The 22,919-nt window shown below is 46.1% G+C and overlaps 2 protein-coding genes across 2 annotated transcripts in view; both read left to right on the forward strand.

Annotated features, from left to right (window-relative positions):
• The window catches only part of ANAPC13 (anaphase promoting complex subunit 13), a 78,538-nt gene that overhangs the window by 26,282 nt on the left and 29,337 nt on the right, over nucleotides 1-22,919 (forward strand). The gene's annotated exons all lie outside the window — the stretch shown is intronic.
• KY (kyphoscoliosis peptidase) lies at nucleotides 148-19,119 on the forward strand. Its single transcript, XM_061465374.1, has 12 exons — nucleotides 148-374; nucleotides 1,344-1,406; nucleotides 3,547-3,609; nucleotides 5,605-5,679; nucleotides 5,851-5,892; nucleotides 6,564-6,614; nucleotides 7,647-7,729; nucleotides 8,093-8,201; nucleotides 10,523-10,640; nucleotides 15,121-15,309; nucleotides 15,887-16,077; nucleotides 17,170-19,119. Exons 1-12 carry the CDS (start codon nucleotides 242-244, stop codon nucleotides 18,066-18,068), a joined length of 2,016 nt encoding a protein of 671 aa, XP_061321358.1. The 5' UTR covers nucleotides 148-241; the 3' UTR covers nucleotides 18,069-19,119.

The raw sequence follows: 22,919 nt of genomic DNA on the forward strand, positions 1-22,919 counted from the left end.
AGCTCTTTCCTCTGCTTTAGGAAACGGATCCCTCCCGTGATTTCCTTTCAAAGGTGACCAGTAACCTCTTCATTAGGGTTGGCTTTGGCAGGGCTCTCATGGTGCAGTTGGCAGGGCCAGCCCGCCGGTGCTGCGGCTTGGGGGGGGAGAGCACTCGCCTTTCCCCAAGGGTGGAAAATAAACAGGGCAGCTCGCAGCAGCGGCAGCTCGGCGGCAGGACCAGCACCCTGGCCATGCTCTGATGGGTACCATGGACTTTAAGACAGATCCAAGCGCGGTAACCATCAATTTGCTGCTTATCGTCCACCCTGAGGAGGCAGTGAGCAAGCAGAAAGGGCAGAAGGAGAGGCCAACAGACAACGACGGAAGCACAGGTAACCTCTGTTTGGTGCCAGGGAGGGGAGGGCAGTGTGTGTCTCAGACAGTGAACTGAAGCAGCAGCTTTGGAGCATGCATTGGACTTCCCCCCAGTCCCACCACCCTTCTCCTCTTTTCCTTTGCAGATGTGCTGCAAAGCCCTAGACTTCAAGCTCTGCCCATAGAAACCCAGTGTGCCTTCCCTGGTCCTGATGCAGGACAGTCCTTGCTTGTGTAACACTGCATGTCGCACTCTGTGCATGCAACCCATGGTGCAGGAGGTGACATACACACAGATACTAATCCAAGGGCCATGTTTGCACCTTGCTTTGCCATGCCCCGAGGTGCCTCCACAGCCTCTGTGGCTATGCAAAGGGAATAGGGTGAGAGCTCTGCAGTTTCACCCCAGAGCAGTGCCTACTACACCGGAGTACAGGGGCAAAGCTGTTGGAAGCATGTCCAGGCTTTGTCTCCAGGGATGACTGCCCTGAGCCATTTATAGCTACAGTTTGAGACAGTGTCCCTGTCCCTCCAGGGGATGTTCCAAAAAGCTAAGGCTGTGCTCTGCAACTGTGGGGGGACCCTCTGAGCAGAAATAAAAGGAGAAAAAGGAGCACTCCTGCTCTAAAACACTGTTGAAAACCTATGTTTGCAGACAATCAGTTCCAGGCTAACAAGGGCAGCAAAACTAACGCAGAGGTTGTGTTCATGCTTCATCTAACTTAGCATCCACCGCATACCCAAAGAAGAGCAAACCCTATCAAAGCAACTTAGGCCTAGACTTATGCTCTTTCTTCCTCCTGGTATTTCCTATTCTAGCAACAGGGGCTGCCACAAATGCTGCAGACAAGACAGGGAAGGTGGAATCCTGGTAGATCAGCTGGAATGATGGGTTACATGAAAGGCTTGGGTGTGCTTGGCCTCTAGGCAGTGCCAGAACCTCCCTGCAGGAGGACAGCCTATGATCTCACCTTTATGTTTTATAGGTCTGCAGGATGATGGAAATGGAAACAGCAGGTCACAGCCACCTCAGGGGAGAGACCTTAACGGTATGATGTCTTCTCACTCTACTGATAAACTAACCACAGCACACAAAACCCATCTGCAAGCTTTTAGCACCCAGCTGTGCCTCTAGAACATAAACATGCTTGAAACAGCTCATCCCTTTCCAGAGCTTTGAGGGGTTTCAACAGACAAGCAGAGGGCATCAGGCCTTGTACCCTGGGAAGCATCCCCTCCTCTGCCCCATGGCCAGGATGCACGTGGGTGGCACTGCAGAGCCCTATGCAAGCAGACATGCAGCTCAGCCCTACTTCAGGTGCTCAGAGCTCTTGCATTTCACAGTCAGCTGATGACAAGGTAAATTCAGTGCCCTAAATCACTCAGGTTGCAGATAGAGCTTCCAGAGTCTTCCCCAGCACTCACACAGCTCAAGCAGGGTCTGGGGTGTGCAAGAAACCTTTCAATGCATCTATTCACCAATCCTTTCTCCATCTCCCCTGCTCACCTTGCTGAGTGCAAGGCAAGTTGATTGCTATCCAGGAATGATGTGGCTGTTAGTCTTGAGTGTTCCCCTGCCAATTCCTCACCCATCTGCCCCGAAACAGTTCAGAAGGAACATCTGAAAATGCTACCCCAGGCTGCACACAGCCAGGCTGCAGGACTGCAATGCAACGGGACAGAGCAGCTCCCAGGAAAGGAAATCAGACCATCTGACTTGCTTTCTTGGTAGCCTAAGCCTAACGGGGTGTCTAGCAGAGAAAGACAGTGGGCAAAGGTAGGGCAAAGGTAATTCTCATGGTACCAATGGATTCTAGTTATACAGAACAGGAGCTCTGTTTCCACAGGCCAAGCAATAGCAGCATACAAAAGCCACGGCTGTGCCCTGTACTATGCTCAATAGGAACCCTGATCAAATCCCCTCTGAAATCAGCAGTGGCTGGATGGTTCTCACAGACTGTGAGCAGTGACATTTCATGGCAAGATACACCTCTGGGTTTGTCTTTTTACAAATCTGATAGTCTCAGACACCAGGTAACAAAAACCTCCACTCTGGGAAGCAGATAAACATTCAACACTCTATGCTCCTCGGTCACACTCAACAGGGTCTGCAACCAGAGCTGCAGAGCACAAGTCAAAGCCCCCATTACGAGAGAATGGTATCAGTCTTTTACCACCCTGAACTAATGTTAAGAGTATTTAGTATGCATATGGAAAACCTACCCTTACAGCTCTACCTAAGGCACAATCTAAATCCCTGCGAGGATTACTAAGGAATTCCTACACTGGAGAAGCAAGCAGAGCTTTTGCTCCTCTAGCACCACAGGGGTTAATAAATTCCCCTTTAATCAGCTGTGTTAGCATCTTGATGAAACCTCTGATACCACAGAGCAGCTGGTGCTGCCGCAGTATTTACAAACTGGATGACATAAGCCTCGTCCCAGCCTCACTGAGGCAAACAGGCTGCAGCCCTGCATTGTGCCACAGAACCCCATCCTTCTCCCAGCCACAAGGTACAGATGGTATCCGGCCTTCAGGACTAGCCATGGTCTCCTTGCTCTGGTCTCTGGTGGCTGGCAGGACAGTGATCCCACGACACTTTGAGAAGAGAGCAAGGGATCACCTTGGCCAGTGTCCACCGCAAGGCTGAACCATCCAGCCCTGGCATTTGCTGCCTGCCCTGGCGTGTCAGTGGAGCCCAGGGGAGCGGACCTGTGCTGCCTGCAGCTGCATAGATCTCCACACTTTCCTCTGCTCCAAGGACCCCAGGGCTAGCTGGCATAGCTGAGATGGTCAGGGGCTCCCAGAGCACAGAGGGGAGAGGTGAGTATGAGGATGAGATAATGACAACCACAATGCTCCCTCTCAGGGACCAAATCACCTCCAAGCCTTCTTGTGCTGCCCTTCCACCCACCTCCCCAAACAGTGACCTGCTGGTCTAAAACCCCTAACTCCTCACCCTGAGCAGCAGCACCCACTCCAGCACTTCCTGGTCTGGAGCATCCCTCTGGAGTGGGGCCAGGCACCCCAGGACCCTGACCAATTGGGCATCAAAGCTGGAGAATAAGGTCAAACTCCTTGTGTCATTACTTACTTGGCTGCTGAACAAAGGCACAGATTTAATCAATTTCCACACCAGGCACCTCCACTGTCTTCAAGGCACTGAAATGTTTTTCTTTGTGCAACCAGGCTGTCATGTCTCCAAGGAGCCCTGCAAGCAGACACAAGCCCTTACTTCATACTCCAATGAAGGTAAGTGGTATCCCAAAGGATATCAGTTTTTAAGAGCAGGGCTCCAGTGAGTTCCCTGTCAAGCTTTTGCTGTAATAAACCAACCTCAGAATGTCCCCAAAGAGGGGAAGAGCCCTACCCTGACAATTTTGTGATCTTAAGCCTGAGGAATTAAAAGTTCCAAAATCCCTGGAGAATCCTCAGGTCTTTCAGTGTGGGTGCATGGAGGTGGATCCTGAAGCACCAGGGGTCCCATCAACCCCCTTGACATAGAATAGGTGTAATCGGAAAGCATGGTAAGAACATACAGCTGCTAATGTCAGATATCCCAGTGCTGATGGAAGGGTGCAAAGGCTGGAAGAAATAATTTTGGTAGAATAGCTTGAGATGACTGCAGAAGTCCTTTCATAAGGACTTGCAAGGAGCCATCCCTGCACTAGAACAGGGGCACTGCTGGGCCAGCTGGATCCCAAGGCACTTGCTGGCAAAGAACCACAGAGAAGGAGGAGAAGAACCAGTGTTTCTTTATGAAAGATATCTTGATTAGGAACAGTAAAATAAGTCATAAAATCTGCAGTAAGCATTTCATAGCATTAGTTTTCAAAGCAATGGATGTAGCACTTTGGAAAATTTCCATAGAATTACAGTTTTAGTCATTTGGTCAATGCCTTTTAAGCTGACTAGAAGGTGGCATTCCTTGCCATTAAATTTGTTTCTTGAAAACGTAGAATCTTAATTTATGGGGAAAAATGGAGGAAGTGGAAGTTGGCAACAAAACCCAGAAACCCCAAACCAAAAAATAATCTTGGGAAACAAACAAAAAAAAAAGACTCCTGAAAATATAAAAATCCTAAGGAAATGATATCATTTGCACAAAGGCATCCCTTTGAGAAGCAATTTCATTTTACCTTTGAGTTAACTGACAAAATACAGCAGCCAGCTCTAGTCTTGCCATCCCAATACCTGCAGTCATCACAGACTTAGAGTCATGCTCTAGAATTTAAAAGGAGGGGTTTTACAGGTTTCTGGCTTTCTGTTTTGTGGGCTTAAAGGACATGGAACCTTCCTGCATAATCACAGGAGATGCTTAACTTCTTCTGAAGTTAAATGCCATGGAAAAACTTTGTGCTTAAAGTGCAGATTCCCCCTAATTAGCTGGTTCCAAGAGCTGGCTTTCAAGGAAAACCACAAATGTCATGAGACTTTTTGATAACATTGGTAACATATGTGGTTGGATGGCAGCCCCAAGCGCATTAACATCTTGACCTTCAGTCTCCAAAGCAGCCTCTGTCTGATCCGAAACAGGGAGCCGACGAGTGCACTGAGTTCCCCAGGGAGCCTCGGTGGTTGCAAAGCCTCCTGAAATGCTTGCCCAAAACAATGTAGTTTCTTTCAATAAGTTCAGGTAATTCCTTCAAGACAATTCCAAACTTTTTCCCTTGTACTTCCCTCTGTGAAACTTTAAACACAAGACCCCCAGGTTTCCAGTGAGGTTGCTCTATAGCACCATGGCATGCGGAGTGCAAGCCTCAGCCTGGACCTGGACTCTGCCTCTGACAGGGAATGGCCCTTGCAAAGCATTTTAATATCACAAGTCAAACCATTTTCATAGCTCTGAGCCATTTTTTTGTTTGATTCCAAGAAAAATCAATGAAACAAATTAAGTCTCCAATTACCGTATCTCCATCAATAGCTATTTAATATGGTGATAAACGTGGGGTTTTTAAGCTGCCACATAATCCTCACTGAGGACCTCTGCTTTATTTATGATCCCCTTTATCACCTGTGAGGCTCTTATGGGCTGTCTTGTGTTTTTTGAGAGCTACAAATTACACCAGAGGCGACCCCAGGCTGAGTGCACAGTTTATCTTATGGGTGCTTTGTTTTGCCTGGAAACCCAAGTGTTTTGATACCTTCACAGTCACCAACTTAAGAGTCAGCTCTTAAGTCTTCCCCTCTCCTCCACGTCTGGGTTAGTTTTGCCTTCCTTAGGGAGTCTGTCATCGTTTCTTGCAGGAACCCAAATGACAGTGGAGATTCATCCCAAGGACACCACCCCGCAACTCTTCAAGAAACTCTCCTTTGGAAAAGGTACGGCCTGGGTTTTCCATCCTAGCAAAGCAGGCCAAGGGTGGGAGGGCAAAGGGGCTGCATCCTTCCCTTTGCACAAGTAGGGAAGGCAAGAAACACTTGAGCTTGAGGAGATGCAGCATCTGGGGTGGGTGTTGGGGTGATTGCACTAACCATGCTGGGGTATTGCAGGTCCCCGGAGGCTGCCCAGACTGAGAGGTCAGGACAACAAAGGTGGGTCACTGCTCTACCACAGCACGTATCTCACCTAGGAGAAGACACGGGTCTCTTCTCCCCATGGAGCTTGAGGCTCTTTAGAGGATGCCAACCCCTGTACCCACTCTCCCTGCAGGGCAGATGCTGCTGGACCCTGGGGCTTGAGGAACAAAATCCTTCTTCTCCTAGGGCAGGGGGGGTCTTCTCCTCCAGCCCTGCGATAATGAAGGTGGTGACAGTCGGGCCCACAGCATCCCTCAGCAATCCTGCAGTTGCCACAGAGCTCTCTGCAGGGTGATCATCTGACAGCTCTGGAGCTCAGCGCTCCCTTCTTCCCTGCCTGGGGGGTGTTTGGCTGCGTGGTGGGCAGGGGGTTTGATGTCCCCAGCCCTCTGGCTAGAACAGGAGATGCCTGACTGCTGGGGAATGTGGCCTCTGCAGAGCCAAAGGACTGCAGGGAGAGGACACAGCCCACTGTGGTTCAGGCAGCTTGCTTCATCCCACTCCCCTCCACACACGCACTCTGCAGGATGTTGACATCCACACCAAATGCAAGAGAACAAGGCAAAGAAAAGCCTCAATTTCAGCTTTTCCCACCCAGTCCTGCTCCCCAGAATCACTTATTTCTGTTTGTCTTTTCCCACCTGCCAACAACTGCTCATCTCCCTTTCCCTTCTCCACTGTGCCAGGTTTCCAAAGGACTGAAGCCCCACGGCCGCCAGGAAAAAAGGACCTGCATGGTAACACTCAGCTGTCCCCACACCACTGGCACAATGGGCACAATGCAAGGCAGCCCTAGATAGGGAGCCCATCACTCCTAGGAACATGGCTTGCCCTGCCTCAAGCCTAGACTGAAGCACACTGGAAAGGGATTTACTTTATATTGCCACAATTAGCATTCTGCTTCCCAACCCTCCGTTCATTGGGTCAGTGGATGGGGAGAGCTTGGGGTATCAGAAGAGCAGGGCTTATGTTAACAAAACACCTTTACAAGTCAGGAACAGACCTTCTGGCCACCTCCCCAGTAGGACAGAGCCCTGTTTGGGGGTGATGGGGAAGCAGTGGGTGATGAATACAGATCTCGGAAGTACTGCTGGCTTTTCAGCTAGGATAGGGTGGAACTGGATGAGCTTTAAGGTCCCTTCCAATCCAAACCATACCATAATTCTATGAGAAGTTAGTAACCGTTTGTTCACACCAAGTAGAATCGGGAGCCTGGAGCCTGCAAAGATGCAGACAGAGAGGTAGACACAGCAGTTTCAGTCCAGCCGTTTCCTGTGTTACATTTCTCATGTGCTTGAATTCTTGCAGAATTTTCCACCCAAAATACTCATTTCTATCAGCAAAGCTGCTGCAGAACCCAGCTCTTTTGTGGGTTTTGTTTGTTTTTGGTTTTGTTTTTTTTTTTGGAAGGTCACACTTTTGCCAGGTCTTTCACCATGCAGATTTTTCCTGATGCTTCTGCATTTTTTCTCCTAAATATAATATCCTGGGATTTTCTATGCTGTTGTACAGTGCCAAAGACAGGGGGGCACATCCCACTCCAGCATTGCCCAGATTACACCAGACTAGACAGGATGGCTCCTGCTTTCCATGCAGCTGGCAGGGACCTTCTGCAAATGCCCTCATGTCCTCTGCTCCCTAAGCACCTGCTGATGGATCCCTCCACGGGTCAGGCAGGAGCTCTACAGCATCCACTTATTCAAGCATACAGCCAGGAGAAATACCCCCTCCCTCCCTTTCCGAGACAACGACAACTCATTTCTTCCCAGCCTATCCATGGGACAAATCCTCTCTGAAGTCCATGCCAATAGATCTGCAGCAATTTGAGAAGCTGGATGCCTACGCATTAAAAGTAAGTCTCTCTTTTGCCTCTGTCCTCCCCCTCAGCTCCCCTCTGGGGATGATCCTTGAAACCCAGCTATCAGCACTAACACCAGCTTAGCCTGAGATACTGGGGCCAGTGCCTCGGAACCTCCCAGTTTCCTTAGAAAGATCAGCAATGTAGATCCCACTCTAGGGGGGAAACTATGATCAAAAATACTTCCTAAAACATATAATACAGCTCTGTATTTCTATGTTAAGGAAGCTTGAGTCAGATCAGTCTCCCAGCAGGAGGGTTCTCACTAGCTTTAAAAGAATAAGAGCGTGGGGATGAAGGGAGTTGTACCATAGCCATTTCTTCACCATGCTTGCAATGATTCCCCCTCTCAAACAGGTAAACATCAAGAACAGCGTAGAAGAACTGGTTAAAGCCCTGCTTAAACAAGCCCGGACTGATCTGGAAAAAGTCCGAGCCATATGGATGTGGATATGCCATCACATAGGTAGGTTTTGATCTTCAGTTGAAAAGATAAGGCTGTTGCTATCAGGACTGTTACACCACCATTGTGGTTGACTATACATCCTGTGGGTTAGCTTCACGGGGTGGGTATGAGGGAGGAAGGTTTTCTGTATGTATTTATCCAGAAATGTATTCAGAGGTTGTCTCACTCGATACATCCAACAGAGATATCTCACATCTCTGCCTCCATAGTCCCTCTCCCAGCACTGACGGGCTCTACGAGGTTTTGTGTGTAAATGATTTCATTCCACATGATGAATCTGTAACTCCTACCCAACTCATCCGAAAGTGTAACCATAAAAGTCCCTATGAGCTCGATGAGCTTGAAGGTCCTTTCCAACCCAAACCATTCCATGATTCTATGACAGTCTGATGGCTGTCCTGCTGCACCTTTGCCCCTGTGTTTTGTGGATACATGCTGTGGTGCAGTTTCTAGCTGGTACCTTAACTGCATTCATCCTGTTGACACATCCATCACTCGTGTCAGTGCAGCACACTGGAGAGGCCAGCCTTGGTAAAACACGCTGTCATCTGTGTGACTGCCATTCCTGCCTGTACAGGCACCTATTCAATCTTGATGACAACTGCAATGACCCAGTGATATACATACACAAAAATGTTTGTTTCCCATTAACTCCTGGGGATGGAGGGGGAAAGCACAGCTATTCCTCCCCTCACCTCTTCAGCATCCTGATGGGCTTTTGGTGAGGTGCAGTTCTCTGGCTGAAGCTGCCACCTGACAGAGAGCAGTGGAGCAATTTGGGAAGCACTGGCCTAATCTCACACCCACTGCAATCAGCAGAGCTTTGCCAGCAGCTGCATGGTTAGCATAGTGAGGTCAACCCCGAGCAGCTTTAATCTTCCCCTGCACTACGCAGGCTGCTGATTTCCTGAAACCCAGCATTTGACTCATCCCAGCACTGCTGACCATTCAGCCTTTACTCTGTTAACTCATTTCTGCCTGCCACTGCCTGGGCTGGGTCCTGCTCAGGGCAGACACTCTGCTTTGAGCTGGTCCGTTTACACATGCATGGCAGGTGTTTGATCCCTGACAGGTAGGCTGCAAAAATCCTCACAGGTTTTTTCACCATCTCAGCCCCAGTTCTCCTTCATCCCTGCAGAAACTGACCCCCATTTACGGGTATGGGAAATAAACACAGTGCTAGGGATGTAAACTGGTGAGCAAAACCTCAGTGTGTCTATCCTAGAAGAGCACTGATTATATAAACTCTTACCTTGGATGGATTTTAAGTGAGAGCACTGCTCTCTGGGTATTAATTCCCACCCAGTTCAACTCCCTGCCTCTGATGGACTGTTACCTCCATAAAGCAGCAGCACTAAAAGAAATGTTAGCAACCATTTCCAGCATGAATATGGAGCCACACGCAGCCAGATATCCCTCCATACCCCTCAGAGTGCCCTGCAGCTTTGCTGGTGGCCCAGTGAAGAGCCCCAGTGGAGAAAGCCAGCCCTTCCCTACAGCCCCACAGGCTGACCCACAGGCAGCTGCCATCTGAGCCCTTCACATACAAGCCAAGCAGCCGCAGCATTTCATCAAAGCACAAATACAGCATGTTGCCAGCTTTCTTTTCCTCTCCCACAGCATTAAAAGGAGGATAAATCAGCTGATGCAGCATTCCTTAGAGCTTTGTCAGAAAAATATGTTCGTATTTTAAGAGGTTACGGACATGGCCAAGGTTGGTCAGCATTGAATTAACCTTCCCAGGCCAGTTCCTCAAGCTCTGCCTGAAGAAACCCCGCTGCGCCACTTTTCTGTATTCATTCAAAGTACTTAAGATTTCCTACACTTCCAGGTATTGCTATGACTCACTTGCAGCAAGTCATTTCAGGTATTTCTCGATGAGTTACTTCCCAGGTATTTTTAATACAAATTGCTTGTAAAGAGTGCAAAATGTTCAGTGTCTTCCTTTGACAGTAACAGCAGTCCAACTCCTCCTAATGCGGAGCACTCTTGCTTTTACCGGGAGCTCCTCAGATGATAGATCCCCCTGCACAAGTGCCACCCCTGGGGAGACTCTCTGTAAAAAAGCAGAGTTCTCCTCTCATTTCAATTCAACTGCTGAACCCCAGCCCAGGCTTAAAACAAACTGTGAGGAGAGATAAGACTTTGTCCCTCTCCCCCCAACCACCATCCACAGCATCCTTGTGCAGCACATGCCATGGCTCATTTCTCCTTGCTCATGCTCATGGAGATGAAAAGCAATCCAAGTGTGGCTCCCACTACCCATCGATTCCATTGCCTCAGGCTTTTGGATGAACCTTTGTCTGTGTTCCTTCCCACAGAATACGACGTAGTGGGCTACCATAACAAAAGCCAGCTGTCAAGCAAGCCCATAGATGTGCTTCAGATGGGGAAGAGCATTTGTGAGGGATACGCTGGGCTCTTTGAACACATGTGCAGGTAAATTAAGTTCAGAAACATTCAATGCCAGGGAGAGTTAATATTCATTGTCATCGCTGTGCCTCTTCTGTCTGCCTTTGCATTGACTGATGTGACTCTAAGCAGGATGTAGAACTTTAGCTTTCAAATACATGCTGTGGAAAACCAGCAAGCCCCAGAAAGGTCAATTTTGCCTCCTCCTCCACTCCCTCCACCCTCCCTCCCCAGCATAATTTACTTTGTGCCATCTGCTGAGCTTCGCGTTGCATTAACATAATGGCAGATGAAAACACTGAGCTAATTCAGTTAGAAGAAGCTGTGTTTTCCCTTTGATATCTGTATGTGAAGGTTAAAAGCATGGCAAGACTTAAACAAGGAGCGTTGTCTCCAGCATGCTCCCACGCAAGTGGTAGGCGCAGGCCCAAAAGGAGCTTCCCCAAAACCTTCTGGAGATGCCCTCTCCCCTCCATTACCAAAGCACCATCTCACACTTACCACACTGTTTTCTGCCGTCAATCTCAAGGTCCATCACCCTGGAGGCCAACATTGCAGTTTCCATTTTATAGCTACGTGGGCATTTAGTGACTAAAATCCATTCTCCTGCCTACAAAACTGTGTTGACTTCACTGGGGATCCAGTGGGGTTTCCCCCACAAAGCAGGATTTACAATCACAAAGCCATTTCATGGAAAAGGCAGCCATTTCTTCAGTGGGGAGCACAGTGCCTTGCATGTGAACAGAGCATAAATCCCTTCTCCCTCATTTTTCTCCAACCCAGTAAAGGAAAGAGGTGGCCTTTGTGCAAGGCAACCCTCAAGCACCACAGCAAGAAGCAGCACCTCACCTCTCACAGCTCTATGCAATAGTTCAGCTTAGATTAGCAAAGGCTGTGAGGGTGCTTGTCAAGTTTGGGACCAGCCTTATGTAGAAGGGATGTCCAAGGGGAGAAAACTGGACCTGACAACTCAGAGACACAAGATTGGAAAGGTCTTCCTAACACCAGAAAGCAATGGTGTGCTTTCCTAAGGGCATGGGCTTGCAAGGTGGCTCTCCTAGGGAGCACCTTCTCAGCAGAGCAGCTGCCATGTACAAGATAGCTTTGGGAAAAATTAAAGACCAGTTACTAACTGCCATGTGTAAGTTAACAATTGGCTTTCCACAACATCCAACAAAACTTGGGAAGGTTTTCACCACGAAACAAACAAAATAAACAGGGAAAAGGACAGATCAGACGCTAAAGTGGTGAATGCTTCCAACCAGTGACATATCCCTCGATATTGCATCTTGCTTTCTGAACAGTAACATAAAGAAATAGGGTAATGAAGTATGAATTTATAACTGCATCTTATGAAACAGTTATTAGCACTTAGAAGTGGGAAAAATTTGCATCTGTTCATTAAAAAGCATATGTTTCATTCATTAACAAATCTTTCCAAGGATATTTTTTCCTATTGAAAGGCTCGGTTGATTTACTCTTAATTCTGCAGTTCCACGACGATTATGCATTTCATGATTTGGGAAACCTCCCAGTCATCCAAGCCTATCACTTTTTCAAATATTAGCTAGATGTTTAGCTCCTTTCCTTGCAAAATTGTAACCAAAGACAACAACGCTTTCCTGCAAGGGGATCTCCTCATTGCTGCTTCTTGTGCACTGTTCAAGTCTGATGCTGAGTCTAGGCATAAAAGCAAGCGCAAAGGTTTTTCAGAGCCAAGTTTTTGAGAGAAAAAGGCCTTTTAAAGTGCCCTTTTCTTCTAGCTCCCACTGAGGCAACTTAAAAAACTCAATTCACCAGTCACCAGTAATTCCCCCAATACTCACGCTGGTCAATGGCTGACACCGGCTGAGTCCCACTATGTCCTTACTCATAATTAGTCTGCAAATTATCCAGGTTTCACATCCTCTTGCTTTTCCTGTTTACTACAGTCAGTAGCCTTCCTTCTTTTTAGGCACAGTGTACACTTACCTAATACAAGTATAAACCATTCTGTCTCCCTCTGGAGAAGCCAGACTTGCCTTTTAAGATGAAATCATCAAAGTCAATCTGAAATCAAAGGGAAGAAGGTGCCGTTGAATTCCAATGACACCTATAGCAAGATCCAGATTATTTCCCTACTCTTTTTGGGGCAGAAAAGCAACTTAGCTTTTAACCTCTGTGCTGCACCAAGCAGATGTTGCCAACTGTTTCCAAACTCAGTTGTTCCAGTCCACCTTGTGTTTAGGTTATCTGCTGCCATCACATTGCCACTTCAAGCATTTCTGGAGATATTCTCAATCTTTCCTTTTCCTGGTTAATTTATATGCATAAAGTAATTTAAATGAGAACAGAGAGATGATCACTCTTTTAACTAGTACAGGATTGCTCTTTTACAGGATGTTTAGAACAAACTCTTCCTGTTGCTTTGCGTATGTTAACTGTGAGAGTACAGAGAGAACGAAAGGCAGAACTTGCCCCTTAATGTTCTCACCAAATATCCCAGCTAACAGGAATGTCTAGAGAAGCCTAGAAGGATTAGATGCCAAATCCCCATGAAATTAGTGGGAATTTGGTATTTAGCTCCTGTTAGGCCCCTTGGGAACTCCTAGGATCAAATCTTCCTTGAAGATCCCAGGATCCCAGTCTCAGTTACATCATGTAAATCCAAGCTCTCACCAGTCTTGTCAGTGGAGTTGCTCCAGTTACCACCCAGCTCCACGTTAGAATTTGGCTCACGGGCGGCTGCTGGCTGGCAGGGACTTTATAGACCACCCATGACACCAGGTTTCTCAATGGCATTCCTTCCAGGCTGGCCACGTTCACTCTGAATACCTCCTGTGACAGGCACTGCCTCGCTCACACTACAAACAGCCCACGCTCTATGAGAGCTGGATTGAACGCTCCCTCCTCTTCTTTGCTGGCCATCTTCAGCAGGGATGGGGTCCTGCCATGTTTCTCCTCTCTATGGGTTGTCTTCTCTCTGCAGACTACACAGCTGGCTCTCAATCAACCCTTTGCAGCAGTGATTCTACCTTTTACACTCTTTCTTAAAGAATTTTGGAAAGAATATAAGAATACTCTTCAAGAGCATCAAATAACTAAGTAGTACAAAGACATCCAGGTTTAGAGCTTAGTAAATCCTATGAGAAGCTGAAGTTGCCACCTTCCCTTTAAACCAGCATCATCTGTGTAAAGAAAGCAGTCCTCCCTGCAAGCACTGCTGCACTGCCAATTACCTGATGCAATGATAACAGATACTGCCAGTATCTCTTATCAGACCTCGACTTCCACAACCATGCTAATTATCTTCTCCATAAATACCACTTTTCCTCTGAGTTAAACCCACATTATGCAGGCAGCCTTGCTCTTGAAGCATGCACAGTTTATTACTTTAGGTAGTTGATCCATTTAATGTACCTTTCAATGAAGAAGAAAAATGTCAATACCATCCTACATGAAAGACAATCCTCTAAGCAAAGCAGTTTTAGATTAATGCTGAAATAAGACACCAATGATAAAATCCTATCAACAGCAGATAGCTTATTACATGGTGCTTATTTAAGTCTTATTTACACTTCAACACAGGTATTCATTATATTTCTTTCAAAAGAGACCAATCATTTGTACCCTGGGCAAGCACAAGCTCACTCTTTAAGGAAACTAAATCAGCATTCACGCTCCCATGAGGTCTAAGATACCTTAGCGGGTGTCAAACACCAGGCCTGCCACCACAGAGAGAACACAAGCATGAACAGGCACACTTTTAATTTCTAATTACACAGGCTAATTGTGGACAGCTTCAAAGGGATTCCACTGAGTAAGAAGGCAGAGAGCAATTAAGCACACTTCATCTCTGTCATCCTCCTCTAATAACGCTGAATTGATGGTGCATCAGGTAAAAAGAGAGAGAATATGCAAAAACTGGAAAAGGAAAGCCCCTTCCTCCAGTGGGATGCTCTCTCAAAGTCCCTGTGCAAAGACTACAAGAAAACAAATGGCCCCTACCCAACACCTTGGCATCATTACCTTGGGTCACTCTTGCATGCCCACCCCATATGAAGCCATTCACTAGCACAGCTGAGAAAAGCAGTCTTTACATGATGTCAGTGGTAAAGGGGAGAACTCGCCTGTCTCTGGATGTGCTGACAGGCTGCTATGGGAAGGCAGTTAGAGGAAAGCTGTACGAAGTACAGAGATTCCGCCAGCAAGAAAAGTAGAGGGGCCCAGCTAACAGCAAGCTTTCCAAAGAATGAAGAAGCACAGTAACCTAGGCATTTAGCACAGCGTCTGTCACCACGAGCAGAAGCTGGAGTTTTCAAAGAACACAAGCACACTTGGACGTATAAAACCCTTAACTCCCTTGGGACTCAGCTGTAAGGAAGCACCCGAGGAGCTGATGGAGCTGGTCCATTTGACTACAGGATTGAAGTTCTGTAGGCCTTGCCCCTCCTTTTGTCCTTCCACAAAAGTACACCAACAGGTTTAAAACAGAAGTCTCCTGCTGCATCTTACTGTTTCCTTTTAGTATTGCAGGTATCCAGTGCATGAAGCTATCGGGACACTCTAAGGGGAATGGGTATAAGATGGGACAGACCTTTACAGGGGACTCTGACCATACCTGGAATGCTGTTTATCTTGATGGAAGGTGGCATTTACTCGATAGCACCTGGGGAAGTGGTGCTGTTGATGACTCTTTCACCAAGTTCACCTTCAGGTAAAGAACCATCCTCTATGTTAATACATAATAAACCTACCACAAAGGCAGAAGGAAAGCTGATGGGTTTGGCCCACCAAGCAGTGACAAATATTAGGTCTCACAGCAAGACCCAAACCCCTGAGCAAAGTGTTGAGGTTGCCTATACAAGGGATGGAGCATGTATCTGTAGAAAGGCAGTGACTCTGAGCAACAAACTGTAACTGCTAAAAGTGACCTTGTTTTGTGCATCACACCCTCAGTTTATACAATAGTAGCTGTCACTTGATTCATAGCCTTCACCTGCCTGAGAGAGGGTGCCTCAAACAACAAGCAGTGCCTCCCTCTGCAGAAGCCCATGGTTGCAGGGGGTAGTGCAGACACCCTGGTTTTATACAAAAGCTCTGCATTTGCCCTGGAAATGGAAGATCAAAGATCAGGTTCCTTCTCTGCCCAGGAAATTTCAAGCCCACCAATCTCAGTTTCTCAGCAGCCCGAAACATTCCAACTTGCTCCTGCTGAAACCACCACCACTGCGCAGGGGAAGAATTAACTATTTATAATAACTCATTTTCCTTTAATCTCCTCTTTCTTCCAGATACAATGAGTTTTATTTTCTGACTCACCCGGCCCTGTTCATTAACAATCACTTCCCAGACAACAGTAACTGGCAGCTTCTTAAACCAGCCCTGACGCTGAAAGACTTTGAGAACAACATGCTGCACAACAGCAACTTTTACACGTTGGGCCTGCTGACAGCACACCCGGAGACGGCTGTCATCCAAACAGGTAACAACACTCTGGGAGGGAACCTGCAGAGCATCCTCCTTTATGTAGCCCCGCTTCCTCCACACTCTGTTGTGCATGCAGCACATTATATTTTCATCTTGGTTCTGGCAAGCAGAGTGCACTCAGAGCACTTGGGGCAGAGGCGGGTATGTTGTATTCGTTTTGGTTTGATTTGTTGGGGTTTTGGGTTTCTGTTGTTATTGTTGTCCAAGCCATGAAAATCTGTAGTAGCCACTGGGTCTAAAAGAAAGCCTCAGTCAGCAGCTGAAGCTGAACTACTCTATCAATCGGCATCAGCGGTGTAAAATTAGAAGTATTGCCATTATATAGTAGCAACTCTGGCTTGGAAAAAAAAAAAAAAAAAAAGAGATAAAGAGATTAAAGCCTTTTACAGTGTTCCATAAGTTTGAATTAGTGAACAACACATAAAGGGGCACTTCTATGCGGCATCCTGTGTAAGTCCACAGCAGCCCTTTCCACATAAAACTATTCAGGTAACACCACAGAACTACAGGGCCCACATTTAAGATCCCTTCTCCAGATTTTTCAAGAGAACTGCAGGAATTCAACTATGTCACAAATGCTAAGAACATAGAGTTAAAACTTGAAGGCAGCAGCATTTTAGGACTTCATGTTGTCTTCAAGCTGTTTGGGAACAGGCTCATAGGGAGGTAGATTATCTCCTTCTACATAATGGAGGGTTCCTGCACTTTTCTCTGAAGCTTCTTGGAACAACTACTAGACTAGTAATGGTACTAATCACATCTAATTAAGCCCTTCTCGAGGACACAAGCTGACAATACTTTCAGTTATATTAACTATTCTATAGGACCACAGTGCATATCAAATATAGCGTGTATCAAAATAGGATGAATGCACATCTCTAAAACAAAGGCCACTTTTCACTTCATTCTTTTTGAGACACTGGCCTAAGCAGACAGCTGACAAGCTATGACCTGGCAATTGCAGCTCTTTATTTCATTATTAGTGAAGCAGCAATTTACTGGGACAGATTAGTAACCCCAGAACACAGTGCACATGGAAAAATGTACTGAAACTCCTATGCAGTTTCTTTTCTTTTGTATTTCATAGTCAATGGAAAAGCCTCTGTATCAGTGGACTGCCGCTCTGCCACACTATTCACGTTTAAGCTGAAGGGAACAGATGAACACGGTTTAATGACTTTGAAAAAACACGGAATGAAGCTGGATCTCTATCCACAGAAGACAGGGAGTCACAAGCTGCAGATCTTTGCCAAGTCCTCCAAAGCCTCAGATGTCTACAGCTGCGTGTTAGAGTATGTGGTAGAGTGCAAGTCTGTGGACAAGGCCATGCGCTTCCCAAAGGACCTACATCAGCCTGTTGGACCCAGCTGGTTCACGGAGCGGCAAGGGTTCCTAAGGCCATCCCACCCCGACCCCATCATTCACACCAATGATGGGCGGTGTTCTGTCACCTTCACCCTGGGCAAAGACATAAGCGTCTTGGCCTCGCTGCACTGCGATAGCAGCAGCCTGACAGAGGATATGGGAAGGCGGCACATCATGCAAATCCATCGTGGGAACCAGATTGAGTTGAAGATCCATCTCCCCCACGCAGGGAACTTTGTTCTGAAAATCTATGCCAGGAAAAAGTCAGATCCCGGCAATTACGACTATATCTTCAACTACCTCATCACCTGCCTGAACACTGAAGTGAAGTGGCCAGCTTTCCCTCAGAGCTACAGCAAGTGGGTGGAAGACTATGAAATACTGGAGCCACTCTCCGGCTTGCTGCCAGCCAATCGCAATGTTCAGTTTAAACTCAAAATGCACGGGATAGCAAAGGTGCTAGTTCAAGCTGAGAACGCTTACCCTCTCACCCAGAGCAGAGGCTACTGGGAGGGAACCTGCAACACCTCAGGATGCAGAGAGGTGTTTGTGATGGTGCACGAGAACGCCAACCACAGCTTTTATTCACATGTCCTGAAATACGAAGTTGAGAGCCAGTAACACCCCTTCCTTGTTCTTTCACCCACCTGCATGAACCAACCTTTCCAACATGCCCAAAACCAACACAGCTTTAGAAGATTGCTCATTCTCTCAATCAGACCTGTTCTTTCAAACGAATACAGGACAACACTTGCAGGCTTTTGCAAGACCATGGGCTCAAAAGTTTAAAGAAGCAGAAAATCCTGTTAAGAAGGGAGCAGCAGAGGAAGAAATGAAATGAAACCCTCACCTATGTTTCAGCAATACTGCCCAGGCAAACGCTTTGAAGAAAACAAATGTCTGGCCATAGGTCATTCTGTGCCAGCAGTGGTTGCTGGCTTCCAAGTTATGGACCATAAGAAAAGTCTTACAATGGCTACTCCAAGAAGAATCCACCTAGTTACAGGGCAGGATGAAGAAAGTACACCCTGGTTTTGAGCAGCAATATTGGACACAGGGAACTTCAGGATATTTAAACCAAGTTTCTGTTTATCTTCAGACAAGCTGCAAAATACAGCCCAGGAGAGACAAGCATTAAGAAGAAGATACAACATGAAGTTTTCTTGTGCACTTCATTGTCTTACAAATTTAAGCAATACTGCGAAATTACTTTTTACAGTGACTCTTAAATACAATAAACAAAATCATTTTTACCTTTTTATATTAGAGTATGTGAATTGTAAACACTTTTTCTGTGATATCAGCACTACTATCATATCTCAAGAATATAGGTGTTTCCATAACTAAAACAACAGTAAAGTGGAGAATAAAGTTCTCAAAAGAAATCACTCCTTACTCCAACTTGTCTATGCAACACTGCAACTGAAAAACCAAAGGTGTTATGTGGAATAGCTGGCTGAGTGAGATTATTATCATGTAAAAACCTACATGGTGCTGTACTCTTGGAAAACCCCTACATGCACAAGGCAAAGGTGGTCTTCTAGCGAATCTCACCACAAGTACACATCAAAAGATCAAGCAACGCTTTTGTAACCGACTGAGATGTCTGTATTAGCATGGCCCGAGAGATACTATGTTTGAGCTTGAATTTACAATAAACCTGTTATGTTTTTGCATTCTGTTTCATTGACCACACGATACGAATTCCTCTTCACAAAGCTGCTGCATTTTCCACACGCATATGGGGGCTGTTCCCACGATTCTCTTCTTCTCAGCAAGCGGGTGGCGGTTCTACACGATAGCAAAGGGCTGCCCAGATGCAGCAGGCTCACTGCCTCCACATCCCTCCTACTTAACTTCCTCTACCTCAACACCCAGGATTGAGTCCCCATTTTAAGTTGAGTATCTGGAGCTGTATTCCAAGTAGCAGAACTCCCAGTGGGGATGCAGGCTACTGCAGACACAAGTTGCAAGTACAAACACAAGACGTAAGCTAATAAAGCTTACTCTAGTATGCCAGGAGTACAGCAATGCTGTAGGGTCTTTTTGTACTTGGAGACCAGGAGGCTCCATATGTGACATAAAAGTAGGTTTTAAGTCCTTCTCCAAACAGCTGAGTGTCTTTGCCCTCAAAAACTGGCAGCAGCAGCAGCTCCTTCCTGCAGGAACACTAACAAGCCTTGTAGCCCAGCAGGCATCTGCTCCCTGGACAGCAACACATACTGAACAGCACAGATGCAGACGCAAGAAAGACTTAGGGATTTTTTGATTGACTGGGACCTTGAAGGCTAAAGCAAGCCTTGTCCATAAGCACAGACAGCCCCGGCTTATTCTGATGCCTAGCAGAAGAATTCTTTTTTCTTAGACCCCATTTTTTCCACATCAAGGAGGACACATTTCAGCAGTTTACAGGTCAAGCTGATACAGTCAAATACGTCACCTTCTTACAATGGGAAGATAAGGCCGTACCCCAGAGTTTAGGAGCTAAAGAAAACTACTTTTTCCACATAACAGAGTCAAGGATATCAAACTATATACACCTTTTATGCAACCAAATACTTGATGTTCACTTACATGCATATAAACAGGCACAACTATTGGGCAGCTATAGTAAAGCCTCTCTGAAGGATGACACCAGGATGAATGCAGTTGTGCTCCTCCTCTCAAAGACTCCCTGTTGCAAGGTCTCTCTCAGCCCACGTGCTCTATTTCCATATCCAAAAGGCTGAGGAGTCGGGGGTGGAAATTATCCCAGGGGAGTAGAGAGAACAGTTTATACACTTTTGCCTCCTACCTAGTAAGTTCTCCAGTATTCCCTCCTCCCCCTACACAGCACTGCAGACCCCAGGCACCTGCGATTACACACATCATACAGGCACAAACTCATTTAACCTCTCATAGTAAAGACTGACCCAATGTACTGTCACACCCATGGAAGAACATGTGTAGCACGCTGATGAAAGAGCCTGCAACAGCCTCCTACTTTTTTGATGCTAGGCTGGTCCCAACAGAAGCACTGAAAGTCAAGTTCCACATTTTTGTTTCAAAGAGGAAACAAACGTCTGCCTCAGCCCTGCAAATGTGTGAGAAATTCTTTAGTATTATCGAAGACATGAGTTCAAAGACATAAAAAAAGAACCCTCTACAGCTTCATTAATTATAAAGCTTCCAGGACCAGGTGATTATTCCAAGGGATGTTTGACACTGCAAAGGCAGAGAACACCCAAGAAACCCTGCAGCCCTAGATAAAAGCATCTCAGAAGTCTGTGCTTGTTATGACATCTCCCTCCAGGATAAACAAGCCTTTTTCCTCCCAATCATATAAAAAAATGCACATTCTTCACTGCAGCCAAGACTCTTAACACCAGGAGAACATCACTGGAACAGACTTCGTTATCTCAGCACTACCAGCTCTCCCATTTCAGTCAGAGCTCTCCTTTGGCAGGCCTTCAGACTGAACAGGTTTTGTAATCCTTACCCCACCAAGAGGTGCAATTACTTAGCACTATGAATTCAGGTCATTCAGTTTTGCAAACACCTTGTTTCTCAGGGAAGGTAAATAAACTATGTGTAGAACAAGCTCTTCTCTCAGGCAAGTACATCTCTGCACTTCCATCTACCCACAAGCTAACTTCCTCACCCATGGAACAAATCTGGTTAGCATACAACCAGATGCTCTGCTGTTTCCATGTTGTCTGTTAGAAAGGCAGGTGAGTAAACATAAGTAATGCAGAGAAACTGTTCAACTCATCACACCGCCCTGCTCAACCTCTGTTCTCTCCTGTTGTCTGAGCACAGCACCTCCAGAAACAGCAGGCACACAGCAATCCATGGCACTGTGCTTCTGCAAAGAGAGAAGGTGGCACAGAGAGGGTACATACACCAGCACAGAGAAGTAATTCAGCAGCTGTCCTGTTGCAAATTTTACTCTTTTGATCACTTTAGATCAAATCTTGACATCATACTCCCTGAATGGAGGTGCTTATTACATGTATTAGAAGTCAACAAATACTGTAGGGTTACAGCTGCTAATTAAACAAATGGATCATCTGCAGTTTCGCTCTTCACTTCTGCCAACATGAAATGCCAAGTATCTCTAAAAGCAAGGAATACGAAAGCAAACATCACTAACGACCCAAAACATCTTCTGAACTTCTGGAAACTCTTAGTGCATGATGCAACTCAGTAACTTATTTAAAAAATCTTCAAGAAATATGGTTTGTAAAGTATCATTTAAAATATGGTATTGCTGTCACCACTGAAGGACAAGGGGAATCCCTAAGAGTTCCAGCATACCACACTCAGTGGACCTATAGTTTCACCCTGCAAGAGAAAGCAAGTTTGATCTATCCTATTTTGCTGTCCAGCTTTTGTCAAAAAACCCCATGACCAGCAACCCCTTACTTGAGATCTGCATAGTTAAGGTAGACATTCCAAAAACACTTGCCTGTGGACAGCTCGACAGGAACCAAGGCCAGTGCTGCAAAACGCACAACCAGAGTTTATTTCCAGTTGTGGGCAGCTCAAACCTTCATGACAAAGACTGCACAATGAGAATCCAGACTGGATCTGAAGGTTTTATCCTTATGGAGTTCGAAGGACTTCATTCAAATGGCTTTGAACTCTGGAATGCAGAATTGCTTGACCAAGTGCAATTCCATTTTCTGGCATGCTGAAGAGGCTGCAGTCTGCAGACGGGCATCACCTTTACTGAACTCATCTGTCTAATCGTATGGCTGGGTTTTGCATGCATATGTTGGTTTTGATTCCTGTTTCTTGACAGCATTAAGACAAGATGAAACTGATGGAAAGGAACAGGAAACTTACAGACATGGACAAGGGGTGTCTCCGTTCCTAGATTTACCTATACAAAAGTTGTAAAGGCTCAGCCAGAGAACTGCAGAGTGCACCTGGAAGATTGAGTCCATAGGAATAGGTTCCGTTCACTCATTAAAAACTTCCTTTCCTTGAAGGACTGAATAAATTCCTCTGAACAGGCCACAGATGCATTTTAAGAAAGCACTTCAACTTGACTGGATAGCATCTGAAACTGCCTAGATTCAAAACAGGCTGATACCAGCTTACACAGCAGCTGCAACTACATCTGCCATCCAGATGAATCTCACTTGTTTGCAGGTTTCCTCCCATTCAATGTCATTTCCAGTTCCAGCTCCTCTCTTTTATAAGAGCTATGTCCATAATAAGAATTCAGGCATTCATTCCTCAGCTATTTTGTAGTACTTCAAGCAATGTGCAAGGCAAGATAAAGACACCAAATACTACACAAACAGTAAAAGGAAGAAGTTGCAAGAACCAGGAAATATTATGAAATTCCACTAAGGGGAAATTAGCTGGAGAAAATATAGGTAGCCTAAAGGAAACACGAATTATATTACATGCTCTTTGAAGAAGATGTTGATTAAAGTTCCTGAGAAAAGGCAAGATAAGCCACAAGAGATTTACTCTGTATAT

Source organism: Pezoporus flaviventris, unplaced genomic scaffold (genome assembly GCF_033815535.1).
Source record: "Pezoporus flaviventris isolate CSIRO_AGI_PZ_B2104156 unplaced genomic scaffold, CSIRO_AGI_Pfla_v1 ptg000040l, whole genome shotgun sequence".
NCBI classification, from domain to species: Eukaryota; Metazoa; Chordata; class Aves; order Psittaciformes; family Psittacidae; genus Pezoporus; species Pezoporus flaviventris.